Source organism: Salvelinus alpinus, chromosome 16 (assembly GCF_045679555.1).
Source record: "Salvelinus alpinus chromosome 16, SLU_Salpinus.1, whole genome shotgun sequence".
In the NCBI taxonomy this organism is placed as follows: domain Eukaryota; kingdom Metazoa; phylum Chordata; class Actinopteri; order Salmoniformes; family Salmonidae; genus Salvelinus; species Salvelinus alpinus.
In genome coordinates, this window is record NC_092101.1 from 40,919,574 (window position 1) to 40,933,492 (window position 13,919).

Here is a 13,919-nt window from a genome sequence, read left to right on the forward strand (position 1 = left end):
TACTCACCTATGATTCGTGATGTGATGTAGGCAATGTCCAGCTCTCCTTTTGTGTATCTGTAAACAGAGATGTTTTGTCAAATAACATATAATGCAATTCAGATTATGTATTTACAGTGTTTAGAACACTGTGTTGACTGTTTTGTGTTGTCACATTTGTATCTAATGTAATGGTTAAAAATTACATTGTAGCAAGCTGTAGAGGAGTAGACATACGCAGACAGGGGTCAGTAGCCTACTGGCCAAAGCTACACAATACAAGTGACAATAGAAGTAGCCTAAAGTGTATGAGGCTGGGGCCCTGTTGCTTGTGGTGTAAATGTAAATTCACTATCTAGGCCACTGGTATGTTAGTGAAGTGCCATATAGCCCTGAGGGCTTCCCATCCTGGCCTTGCATGATTACCCAACAGCCCAGCCACCTGGGTAAACTGAGGCAGGGAGAGAGGGGAGTAGGGGGAGGCAGGGAGGGAGGCGGGGAGGCAGGGAGGGAGGGCCGGCAGGGAGGCAGTGAGGGAGGCAGTGAGGAGGGGGAGGCAGGGAAGGAGGAGGCAGGGAGGGAGGGCCGGCAGGGAAGCAGAGAGGGAGGCAGGGAGGCAGGAAGGGAGGGCAGAGAGGGAGGTTGGGAGGAGGGGAAGCGGGAACAGGAGGAAGCATCAGTGGGCAATTCCTCTTAACGAGGTAATTGGACCAAAAGCAGCATTTTATTTTGATCCAGTGTTTTGTTGTGCTCTCCTGCAGCGTGAACAGTGTTAGCTCATCTGGATAATATGGCTAGCGCCAGCTCTGCTAACTGTACTAGCTGCTGCTAGCGTAATCAAATCATCGAATAAAATGTGATTTGTCACATACACATGGTTAGCAGATGTTAATGCGAGTGTAGCGAAATGCTTGTGCTTCTAGTTCCGACCGTGCAGTAATATCTAACAAGTAATCTAACAATTTCACAACAACTACCTTATACACACAAGTGTAAAGGAATGAATAAGAATATGTACATATAAATATATGGATGAGCGATGGCCGAACGGCATAGGCAAGATGCAGTAGATGGTATAGAGTACAGTATATACATATGAGATGTGTAATGTAGGGTATGTAAACATTATATAAAGTGGCATTGTTTAAAGTGACTAGTGATACATTTATTACATCCAATTTTTTATTATAAAAGTGGCTAGAGATTTTAGTCAGTATGTTGGCAGCAGCCACTCAATGTTAGTGATGGCTGTTTAACAGTCTGAAGGCCTTGAGATAGAAGCTGCTTTTCAGTCTCTCGGTCCCAGCTTTGATGCACCTGTACTGACCTCGCCTTCTGGATGATAGCGGGGTGAACAGGCAGAGGCTCGGGTGGCTGTTGTTCTTGATTATATTTTTGGCCTTCCTGTGACATCGGGTGGTGTAGGGAGCCTGGAGGGCAGGTAGTTTGCCCCCGGTGATGCATTGTGCAGACCTAACTACCCTCTGGAGAGCCTTACGGTTGTGGGCGGAGCAGTTGCAGTACCAGGTGGTGATACAGCCCAACAGGATGCTCTCGATTGTGCACCTGTAAAAGTTTGTGAGTGTTTTTGGTGACAAGCCAAATTTCTTCAGCCTCCTGAGGTTGAAGAGGCGCTGTTGCGCCTTCTTCACCACGCTGACTGTATGGGTGGATAGACGTTTAGCTCAGTTACCTTAGCTTTCCTGGGAACAGGAACAATGGTGGCTCTCTTGAAGCATGTGGGAACAGCAGACAGGGATAGGGATTGATTGAATATGTCGGTAAACACACCAGCCAGCTGGTATGCGCATGCTCTGAGGACGCGGCTAGGGATGCCGTCTGGGCCGGCAGCCTTGCGAGGGTTAACACGTTAAAATATTTTACTCACGTTGGCTGTGGTGAAGGAGAGCCCACAGGATTTGGTAGCGGCCGTGTCAGTGGCATTGTATTGTCCTCAAAGCGAGCAAAGAAGTTGTTTAGTTTGTCTGGGAGCAAGACATCGGTGTCCACGACGGGGCTGGTTTTCTTTTTACAATCCGTGATTGACTGTAGACACTGCCACATAAGTCTCGTGTCTGAGCCGTTGAATTGTGACTCTACTTTGTCTCTATACTGACGCTTAGCTTGTTTGAGGGAATTGCTACACTGTTTGTATTCGGTCATGTTTCCGGTCGCCTTGCCATGATTAAAAGCAGTGGTTCACGCTTTCAGTTTTGTGCAAATGCTGCCATCTATCCACAGTTTCTGGTTCGGGAAAGTTTTAATAGTCACCGTGGGTACAACATCACCGATGCACTTGCTAATAAACTTGCTCACAGAATCAGCGTGTACATCAATGTTAATGTCTGAGGCTATCCGGAACATATCCCAGTCCACGTGATCGAAGCAATCTTGAAGCATGGAATCAGATTTGTCGGACCAGCGTTGAACAGACCTGAGCACAGGCGTTTCCTGTTTTAGTTTCTGTCTATAGGCTGGGAGCAACAAAATTGAGTCGTGGTAACATTTGCCAAAAGGAGGCCGAGGGAGGGCTTTGTATGCGTCGCGGAAGTTAGAGTAGCAATGATCCAGAATTTTGCCAGTCCGGGTCGCGCATTCGATATGCTGATAACATTTAGGCAGCCTTGTTTTCAGATTAGCCTTGTTAAAATCCCCAGCTACGATAAATGCATCCTCAGGATATGTGGTTTCCAGTTTACATAGAGTCCAATGAAGTTCATTCAGGGCCGTCGAGGTGTCTGTTTGGGGGGATATACACGGCTGTGATTATAATCTAAGAGAATTCTCTTTTTAGATAACGCAGTCTGCATTTGATTGTAAGGAATTCTAGGTCAGGTGAACAAAAGGACTTGAGTACCTGTATGTTGTTATAATCACACCACGACTCGTTAATCATAAGGCATACACCCCCGCACTTCTTCTTACCAGAGAGATGTTTGTTTCTGTCGGGCGCGATGCGTGAAGAAACCGGGTGGCTGTACCGACTCTGATAACGTATCCCGAGTGAGCCATGTTTCTGTGAAACAGAGAATGTTACAATCTCTGATGTCTCTCTGGTAGGCAACCCTTGCTCGAATTTTGTCTACCTTGTTGTCAAGAGACTGGACATTGGCGAGTAGTATACTCGCGTATACTTGTGCCCGTCTACGGAGCCTGACCAGAAGACCACTCCGTCTGCCCCTTCTGTGGCGCCGTTGTTTTGGGTCGCCTACTGGGATCCGATCCATTGTCCTGGGTGGTGGTCCAAACAGAGGATCCGCTTCGGGAAGGTCCTATTCCTGGTCGTAATGTTGGTAAATTGACGTTGCTCTTATATCCAATAGTTCCTCCCTGCTGTATGTAATAAGACTTAAGATTTCCTGGGGTAACAGTGTAGGAAATACTACATAAAAACACAAAATACTGCATAGTTAATCTCTGCTAACTGTACTAGCTGCTGCTAGTGCCAGCTCTGCTAACTGTACTACTGTAGCTGCTGCTAGTGCTAGCTCTGCTTACTATGGCTGCTGGTGGAGGCTCCTCAGAGGAAGGGGAGGACCATCCTCCTCAGTGAATTTCAGAAAAACAGAAATAGTTAAATATTTAAAAAGTTAGCATTTTTAGATAAACTATACTAAATATTTTCACGTCACCAAATAATTGATTAAAACACACTTTTGCGATGAAGGCCTACTTTAGCCTCAACAGCACTCTGTAGGATAGCACCATGGTGTAGCCGGAGGACTGATAGTTTCCATCCTCCTCTGGGTACATTGAGTTCAATACAAAACCTAGGAGGCTCATGGTTCTCACTCCCTTCCATAGACTTACAATCCAATAATGACAACTTCCGGAGGACATCCTCCAACCTATCAGAGCTTTTGCAGCATGAACTGACATGTTGTCCACCCAATCAAAGGATCAGAGAATGAATATAGTACTGAAAGCATAAGCTGCAGCTTGCTGACTGTACACTGTACTCCATGATTGTAGCGGGTTTACTAATGCGTTAGTTTTAGTAGCTATGTTGACTATGACGTTAGCTAATATGGTGACAACGCTGTAGGATGTGTGTAAAGGTTAGCGGTTATGATATGAAGGTTTGGGTTGGAAAGTATTGTTTTGCCTGACCACAGACAGCTGATGTGTTGTGCACTGAAGTCCACAAGCGAAGGGAAAAGGTGAGAGGAGGAGAGCGTGTAGATGCGAGAAGGAATTATACAATTTTTTATTTAAAAAAATTATTTTACCTTTATTTAACCAGGTAGGCCAGTTGAGAACAAGTTCTCATTTACAACTGCGACCTGGCCAAGATAAAGCAAAGCAGTGCGACAAAAACAACAACACAGTGTTACACATGGGATGAATAAACGTACAGTCAATAACACAATATAAATATCTATGTACAGTGTGTGCTAATGTAGTAAGATTAGTGAGGTAAGGCAATAAATAGGCCATAGAGGCCTATCACAACACTGGAGTGATAGATGTGCAGATGATAATATGCAAGTAGAGATACTGGGGTGCAAAAGAGAAAAGAAAAAAATAACAATATGGGGGATGAGGTAGTTGGGTGTGCTATTTACAGATGGGCTGTCTACAGCTGCAGCGATTGGTAAGCTGCTCTGACAGCTGACGCTTAAAGTTAGTGAGGGAGATATAAGTTTCCAGCTTCAGTGATTTTTGCAATTCGTTACAGTCATTGGCAGCAGAGAACTGGAAGGAAAGGCGGCCAAAGGGGGTGTTGGTTTTGGGGATGACCAGTGAAATATACCTGCTGGAGCGCGTGCTACGGGTGGGTGCTGCTATGGTGACCAGTGAGCTGAGATAAGGCGGGGCTTTACCTAGCAAAGACTTGTAGATGACCTGGAGCCAGTGGGTTTGGCGACAAATATGAAGCGAGGGCCAGCCAACGAGAGAATACAGGTCGCAGTGGTGGGTAGTATATGGGGCTTTGGTGACAAAATGGATGGCACTGTGATAGACTGCATCCAATTTGCTGAGTGGAGTGTTGGAGGCTATTTTGTAAATGACATCGCCGAAGTCAATGATCGGTAGGATAGTCAGTTTTACCAGGGTATGTTTGGCAGCATGAGTGAAGGATCCTTTGTTCCGAAATAGGAAGCCAATTCTACATTTAATTTTGGATTGGAGATGCTTAATGTGAGTCTGGAAGGAGAGTTTACAGTCTAACCAGACACCTTGGTATTTGTAGTTGTACACATATTCTAAGTCAGAACCGTCCAGAGTAGTGATGCTAGGCGGGCGGGCGGGTGCAGGCAGCAATCGATTGAAGAGCATGCATTTAGTTTTACTAGCATTAAAGAGCAGTTGGAGGCCACGGAAGGAGTGTTGTATGGCATTGAAGCTCGTTTGGAGGTTTGTTAACACAGTGTCCAAGGAAGGGCCAGATGTATACAGAATGGTGTCATCAATTAGCAAAGTGATCATGCGGTTTCTATGTGGCTGCTATGAAAGTGAACTATGTTTGCTTGTGACCAGGGGTGTATTCATTCCACCGATTCTCTTGAAAAACATTTCTTAAAACGGAACGAAACAGAATCCCTCGTTTGCAACTGTTGGAATAATGATTACATCCTAGATCAGCTAGATGCAGGCAAGTGTGTGCAAGGCGGTTATTGAATGTGTCACTGTTTGTGACCTTGATTACTCAAATTTATGCACCTACGTTGTGAACGTTGATTCCTAGGCTAGGATGCAACCTCATGATGGGTATAGGGAAAATTTGAGTTTCATGTAGTAGCTTAACCTATTGATGTTACATTGAGCTGGGTGAATGGAATATGAAAGACAGTGATCCAATATGCTGTAATAGAAATAAGGCCATGCTCATTAAAAAAAAAAAGCGGCACCGACCGCCACTGATGGCTTCAGGACTGCAGATCCAGCCCAGGCTATTTTAGCAGGAGAAGCAGGTGTTGTGTTGCATCGACGCATGAGGCCAGCGGTGCTGTAGCGATGCAGATTAGCAGCCTCTGACTGGATGCTGGAGCGTGTGCACCCTGACTCCCCTTGTGAAGCAGATCGTTACAGTAGACACTAAACAGACTTGCTAGTATCTTGGTGAGGGTAGGAGAGGTGTGGTAGATGTACACATACAAAGGTGCATAGGCTACTGTATTCTGTGCCCTGCCAGATACACACAAAAACACAAGCATGCATTAGGCCAGGAGAGCTACAGCTGCCCTTGGCTGTATTACATTAGAGACATTAGACTAACAGTGAGTGAGTCTCCTGTGGCAATACCTCACACACTCAGCAGTGTGGTCACAACACAGCAAAGCAAACCACTGTAAGTGGGTTAAACCCCCGTGGCCATTGCATTACAGCTCTCTGTACCGGTCTCCCACTTATCATCCCGTTTATATCGGTCACCTAGATAACCCTAGCTCAACCCAGGCCACGATGGGGTTATATGACTCCCCAGGTTTCCATATGACCTCATCATGACCAGGGATGGGAAAACATCTGAAAATGCTAATACAAAATACCACAAAGATCAAAATAAACTAAAAAGTATATTTTATATGTATTTCATTAAAATACATGTATTTTGACATACAAAAATAAATTTGCAAGTAGCTGGCCGAACAGCAACAACGTCTGCTAAATGATCAAAATGTAAATGTGAAAATGCAGATACCAAAATGAAATGCAAAGCACTCTGGGTATTATTATTGACCTTGTTCTGGGGCGGAGCTCATTAGAATAATAAACAGAATGCTTTGCAACTGTTCATTTTTACATATACAGTGACTTCAGAAAGTATTTATACCCCTTGACTTATTCCCCCCAAAAATCTGTTTCTGCCTGAATTCAAAATGGATTAAATAGATTTTTATTCTCACCAATTTACACACGATACCTCATAATGAAAAAGTTAAAACAGGTTTTTATAAATCTTGCAAATGTATTGAAAATGAAATACAGGAATCTAACTTATTGTACATACAGTAAGTATTCACACTTCCCAGTCAATATATCTTAGAATCACACCTTTGGCAGCGATTACAGCTGTGAGTCTTTCTGGGGAAGTCTATAAGAACTTTGCACACCTGGATTGTATAATATTTGCACACTATTATTTTTTTAATTCTTCAAGCTCTGTCAAGTTGGTTGTTGATCATTGCTAGACAGCCATTTTCAAGTCTTGCCATAGATTTTCAAGACGATTTAAGTCAAACTGTAACTAGGCCACTCAGGAACATTCAATGCCTTCTTGGGAAGCAACTCCAGTGTATATTTGGCATTGTGTTTTAGGTTATTGTCCTGCTGAAAGGTGAATTTGTCTCCCAGTGTCTGTTGGAAACCAGACTGAAGCAGGTTTTCCTCTAGGATTTTGCCTATGCTTAGCTCTATTTTGTTTCTTTTTATCCTAAAAAACGCCCTAGTCCTTGCCGATGACAATTATACCCATAACATGATGCATCCACCACTGTGCTTGAACATATGAAGAGTGCTACTCAGTTATGTGTTGTTGGATTTGCCCCAAACATAACACTTTGTATTCAGAACATAAAGTTACTTTTTTTGCAGTTTTACTTTAGTGCCGTATTGCAAACAGGATGCATAGTAGATTCATAGTTTTATTCTGTACAGGTTTCCTTCTTTTCACTCTGTCATGCAGGTTAGTATTGTGGAGTAACTATAATGTTGTTGATCTATTCTCAGTTTTAAAATCACCATTGGCCTCATGGTGAAATCCCTTAGAGGTTTCCTTCCTCGCCAAAAACTCAGTAAGTACGGACACCTGTATCTTTGTAGTGACTGGGTGTATTGATACACCATCCAAAGTGTAATTAATAACTTCACCATGCTCAAAGGGATATTCAGCGTCTGCTTTTTATTTTATTTGACCCATCTAGAAGGTACCCTTCTTTGCGAAAAAAAATGTGGAAAAGGTCAAGGGGTTTGAATACTTTCTGAAGGCACTGTACATTCATATTTAGTTCATTTAGCAGACACTCTTATCACACCATAGTACCATGCAAAGTCTGTCTGCCTGTCACAACTGCATTTGGTCTAGGGACATGGTGTTGGGTGAAAGAAAACTTGTGGTTGATTAAAGGGTTTTTCTCTTTTTGAATTTTACCTCAATAATTACACAGAATCTTTCTGTACTAAGGCCTGTGGTAGTTGTAGTATTATACACATCAAATCAAATTGTATTAGTCACATGCGCCGAATACAACAGGTGTAGACCTTACAATGAAATGCTTATTTACGAGCCCTTAACCAACAGTGCAGTTTCAAAAAATATGGATAAGAATAAGAGATAAAAGTAACAAGTAATTAAAGAGCAGCTGAAGAAAAGAAATGAACAATATATACAGGGGGGTTCCGGGACAGGGTCAATGTGCGTGGGCACCGGTTAGTTGAGGTAGTATGTATATGTAGGTAGAGTTAATTAATGTGACTATGCATAGATGACAACAGAGAGTGGCAATGGTGTGGAGAGGGGAGGGGGTGGGGGTGGCAATGTGAATAGTCTGGGTAGCCATTTGACTAGATGTTCAGAAGTCTTATGGCTTGGGGGTAGAAGCTGTTTATAAGCCTCTTGGACATAGACTTGACGCTCCGGTACCGCTTGCTGTGTGGTAGCAGAGAGAACAGTCTATGACTAGGGTGGCTGGAGTCTTTGACAATTTTTAGGGCCTTCCTCTGACACCGCCTGGTATAGAGGTCCTGGATGGTAGGAAGCTTGGCCCCAGTGATGTACTGGGCCGTTCGCACTACCCTCTGTAGTGCCTTGCGGTCGGAGGCTGAGCAGTTGCCATACCAGGCAGTGATGCAACCCGTCAGGATGCTCTCGATGGTGCAGCTGTAGAACCTTTTGAGGATCTAATGACCCAGGCCAAATATTTTCAGTCTCCTGAGGGGGAATAGGTTTTGTCGTGCCCGCTTCACAACTGTCATGGTGTGCTTGGACCATGTTAGTTTGTTGGTGATGTGGACACCAAGGAACTTGAAGCTCTCAACCTGTTCCAATACAGCGAGAGAATAGGGGCGTGCTCGGCCCTCTTCATCTCATCTCCTGTCTTGATCACGTTGAGAGAGAGGTTGTTGTACTGGCACCACACGGCCAGGTCTCTGACCTCCTCCCTATATTGTCGGTAATCGGGCCTACCACTGTGAACAGGGAATACAGGAGGGGACTAAGCACACACCCCTTACGGGCCCCCGTGTTGATGATCAGCGTGGCAGATCTGTTGTTGCTTACCCTTACCATCTGGGTGCGGCCCGTCAGGAAGTGTCTTGAGTGTTGGAGTGTGCTACTGGCTAAAAAACAAGAAAACGGTGCAGTCTGGTATGCTTTATGTAAGGACTTTGAAATGATTCATACATTTACATTTACTTATGATACTTGAGTATATTTTAGAAATTACATTTACTTTTGATACTTAAGTATATTTAAAACCAAATACCAAAAAGTATATTTAAAACCAAAAAGTGGTATTTTACTGGGTGACTTTCACTTGAGTCATTTTCCATTAAGGTATTTTTTATTAAAAAAATAAATAATTATCCCCTTTTCTCCCCAATTTTCGTGGTATCCAATCGCTAGTAATTACTATCTTGTCTCATCGCTACAACTCCCGTACGGGCTCGGGAGAGACGAAGGTCGAAAGCCATGCGTCCTCCGAAGCACAACCCAACCAAGCCGCACTGCTTCTTAACACAGCGCGCCTCCAACCCGGAAGCCAGCCGCACCAATGTGTCGGAGGAAACACCATGCACCCGCCCCCCCTCGGTTAGCGCGCACTGCGCCCGGCCCGCCACAGGAGTCGCTGGAGCGCGATGAGACAAGGATATCCCTACCGGCCAAACCCTCCCTAACCCGGACGACGCTATGCCAATTGTGCGTCGCCCCACGGACCTCCCGGTCGCGGCTGGCTGCGACAGAGCCTGGGCGCGAACCCAGAGACTCTGGTGGCGCAGCTAGCACTGCGATGCAGTGCTTCTAGACCACTGCGCCACCCGGGAGGCCTGGTATCTTAATTTTTACTCAAGTATAACAATTGGGTACTTTTTCCACCACTGGAAAGGATGGGAGAAGGGAGGAGAAAATTGTGATCGACACACTGAATCAATGTGCCCCAGCTCTGCCCAGTCCCTGCTCTGTGAATGACACTGTTCCAAAGGGTCCAGAGAGATGTGTGTGTGTGTGTGTGTGTGTGTGTGTGTGTGTGTGTGTGTGTGTGTGTGTGTGTGTGTGTGTGTGTGTGTGTGTGTGTGTGTGTGTGTGTGTGTGTGTGTGTGTGTGTGTGTGTGTGTGTGTTAAAGAGAGAGTGTGTGGACAAGGTGTGAGTCTCGAGAGGCCTGCTCACAGTCTGACAGTACAGAGGCCCCTCTGTGTGTCTGGTGAAGACGCCTGCGCAGAAATACTCTCTCTCAGGACCCAGCGGTGCCAAACTCGACAGCCTCTCTCTCCCTCATTCCTCTCCCCCGCCTGTCCTTCATCCCTGTACACCCCTTCTACTGTTCCTCCCCTTCTCTTCCTCCACTCATCTGTTTTCCCTCTAGTCTTTTCTATCAGCTATCTGATTAGCTAATATTTTATCTCAGATACAGATACAGCTCAAAGAATACCTCTCATTTTAAACTGGGTGGTTCGAGTCCTGAATGCTGATTGGCTGACAGCCGTGGTATATCAGACCGTATACCGTGGGTATGACAAAGCATTTATTTTTATTGCTCCAATTAGGTTGGTAACCAGTTTATAATAGCAATGAGGCACCTCAGGCTTTGTGGTATATGGCCAATATACCACGGCTAAGGGCTGTTCTTGTCACGACACAACGCGGAGCCACATAACACAGTCCCTCATGCCTTATTGCTTAAGTGTATCACAGTGGCAATATAGTCTAAAGTGTTATCTCATTGTTGCTGTAATGTAACTGTAGAACCATAGCGGTGTATTGCTGTGTGTAAAACCATGTGTAATCAGCCCGGGTATTGTTACTCCATTCCATGTTTCACAGCTCAAGGAACCCCGGCAACCAGGGGATGACATGTAAAGATCTCAGCTGGGTGATAACACAGTCTCCTCCTCTCATACTAGAGCCCAGCAGGCATACAGAGCGCTACTAGGCCCAGTCTCAAAGCGCTATACGGTAAGAAAGTGGCACTTCCAGGATCCTCGTTTTGTAGGCTAAGAACAAACCTCACATTTGCATCATCAAAGTCATAAAAACATGGTCATTTAAGATACACTGTATATTAAAATGTATACGTGTTTCAGAGTGAATTGACCTACCATATGCCGGTATTCAACTAATTTGACGGCCAAGAAGAAGAACGATGCCGAAAAGTTCCAACCGCTTCATTAGAACTACACACATGAACTACAACTCCCACCAGCTGTATATCTCCCATAAGTAGACAGCTAGTCTTTTCAACAAAATAACAAATTTTTTGCATTTTTAAAAAGTACTGGCTGGCAATGGTCAGTAAAAAAAAACTTTGTAATCTAATTTACCGCCCCACGAGTCAGTCTAGCATGGGAACCAGACTTGGGTCAGACTTGGGTCAGTCTAGCATGGGAACCAGACTTGGGTCAGACTTGGGTCAGTCTAGCATGGGAACCAGACTTGGGTCAGACTTGGGTCAGTCTAGCATGGGAACCAGACTTGGGTCAGACTTGGGTCAGTCTAGCATGGGAACCAGACTTGGGTCAGACTTGGTTCAGTCTAGCATGGGAACCAGACTTGGGTCAGACTTGGGTCAGTCTAGCATGGGAACCAGACTTGGGTCAGACTTGGGTCAGTCTAGCATGGGAACCAGACTTGGGTCAGACTTGGGTCAGTCTCGCATGGGAACCAGACTTGGGTCAGACTTGGGTCTGTCTAGCATGGGAACCAGACTTGGGTCAGACTTGGGTCAGTCTAGCATGGGAACCAGACTTGGGTCAGACTTGGGTCAGTCTAGCATGGGAACCAGACTTGGGTCAGTCTAGCACGGGAACCAGACTTGGGTCAGACTTGGGTCAGTCTAGCACGGGAACCAGACTTGGGTCAGACTTGGGTCAGTCTAGCATGGGAACCAGACTTGGGTCAGACTTGGGTGGAGGGGAGGCAGTGATATTTCTAGCCTTAGACAATAGACACCATTGAATTGACCCACATAAAAAAATACTTCAGTTTACTATAGAATACTAATGTACTTAATATAGAATTCTGTAGTAAACTGTAGTATACTGTAGAATACTATACTACACAATGTAGAATCTCTCGGTCACGTGTACAGTCGTGGCCAAAAGTTTTGAGAATGACACAAATATACATTTTCACTAAGTCTGCTGCCTCAGTTTGTATGATGGCAATTTGCATATACTCCAGAATGTTATGAAGAGTGATCAGATGAATTGCAATTAATTGCAAAGTCCCTCTTTGACATGCAAATTAACTGAATCCCCAAAAAACATTTCCACTGCATTTCAGCCCTGCCACAAAAGGACCAGCTGACATCATGTCAGTGATTCTCTCGTTAACACAGGTGTGAGTGTTGATGAGGACAAGGCTGGAGATCACTCTGTCATGCTGATTGAGTTCGAATAACAGACTGGAAGCTTCAAAAGGAGGGTGGTGCTTGGAATCATTGTTCTTCCTCTGTCAACCATGGTTTCCTGCAAGGAAACACGTGCCGTCATCATTGCTTTGTACAAAAAGTGCTTCACAGGTAAGGATATTGCTGCCAGAAAGATTGCACCTAAATCAACCATTTATCGGATCATCAAGAACTTCAAGGAGAGCGGTTCAATTGTTGTGAAGATGGCTTCAGGGCGCCCAAGAAAGTCCAGCAAGCGCCAGGACTGTCTCATAAAGTTGATTCAGCTGCGGGATTGGGGCACCACCAGTACAGATCTTGCTCAGGCATGGCAGCAGGCAGGTGTGAAGGTGTCAAGAAGGGCAGCAAAGAAGCCACTTCTCTCCAGGAAAAACATCAGGGACAGACTGATATTCTGCAAAAGGTACAGGGATTGGACTGCTGAGGACTGGGGTAAAGTAATTTTCTCTGATGAATCCCCTTTCCGATTGTTTGGTGCATCCGTAAAAAAGCTTGTTCGGAGAAGACAAGGTGAGCGCTACCATCAGTCCTGTGTCATGCCAACAGTAAAGCATCCTGAGACCATTCATGTGTGGGGTTGCTTCTCAGCCAAGGGAGTGGGCTCACTCACAATTTTGCCTAAGAACACAACCATGAATAAAGAATGGTACCAACACATCCTCTGAGAGCAACTTCTCCCAACCATCCAGGAACAGTTTGGTGACGAACAATGCCTTTTCCAGCATGATGGAGCACCTTGACATAAGGCAAAAGTGATAACTAAGTGGCTCGGGGAACAAAACATTGATATTTTGGGTCCATGGCCAGGAAACTCCCCAGACCTTAATCCCATTGAGAATTTGTAGTCAATCCTCAAGAGGTGGGTGGACAAACAAAAACACACAAATTCTGACAAACTCCAAGCATTGATTATGCAAGAATGGGCTGCCATCAGTCAGGATGTGGCCCAGAAGCTAATTGACAGCATGCCAGGGCGGATTGCAGAGGTCTTGAAAAAGAAGGGTCAACACTGCAAATATTGACTCTGCATCAACTTCATGTAATTGTCAATAAAAGCCTTTGACACTTATGAATTGCTTGTAATTATAGTTCAGTGTTCCATAGTAACATCTGACAAAAATATCTAAAGACACTGAAGCAGCAAACTTTGTGGAAATTAATAATTGTGTCATTCTCAAAACTTTTGGCCACGACTGTAGTACTTAGTATTTAATTTTGTACTATACTGCAGAATAGTATAATAAATATTTCAGCATTCTCTACAAAAAAAAATCTGTAGTAAATACTACAGAAATATCTACAAAAACACAACAACAAAAATAACTATACTAAATACTACAGTATTTAAATTTACCCTTTCCCCTCCCCCATTT

The 13,919-nt window shown here is 44.6% G+C and overlaps 1 protein-coding gene across 10 annotated transcripts in view; it reads right to left on the minus strand.

Annotated features, from left to right (window-relative positions):
- Positions 1-13,919, minus strand: part of dnajc6 (DnaJ (Hsp40) homolog, subfamily C, member 6) — a 73,349-nt gene that overhangs the window by 38,338 nt on the left and 21,092 nt on the right. For 9 of the 10 annotated variants that reach the window (XM_071346234.1, XM_071346232.1, XM_071346233.1 and 6 more), the window contains one exon: positions 8-57. In XM_071346234.1, coding sequence (XP_071202335.1) covers positions 8-57 — 50 coding nt within the window. Of the gene's footprint in view, positions 1-7; positions 58-9,199; positions 9,259-13,919 lie in introns of all 10 variants that reach the window. The other variant, XM_071346235.1, reaches the window with a different exon arrangement.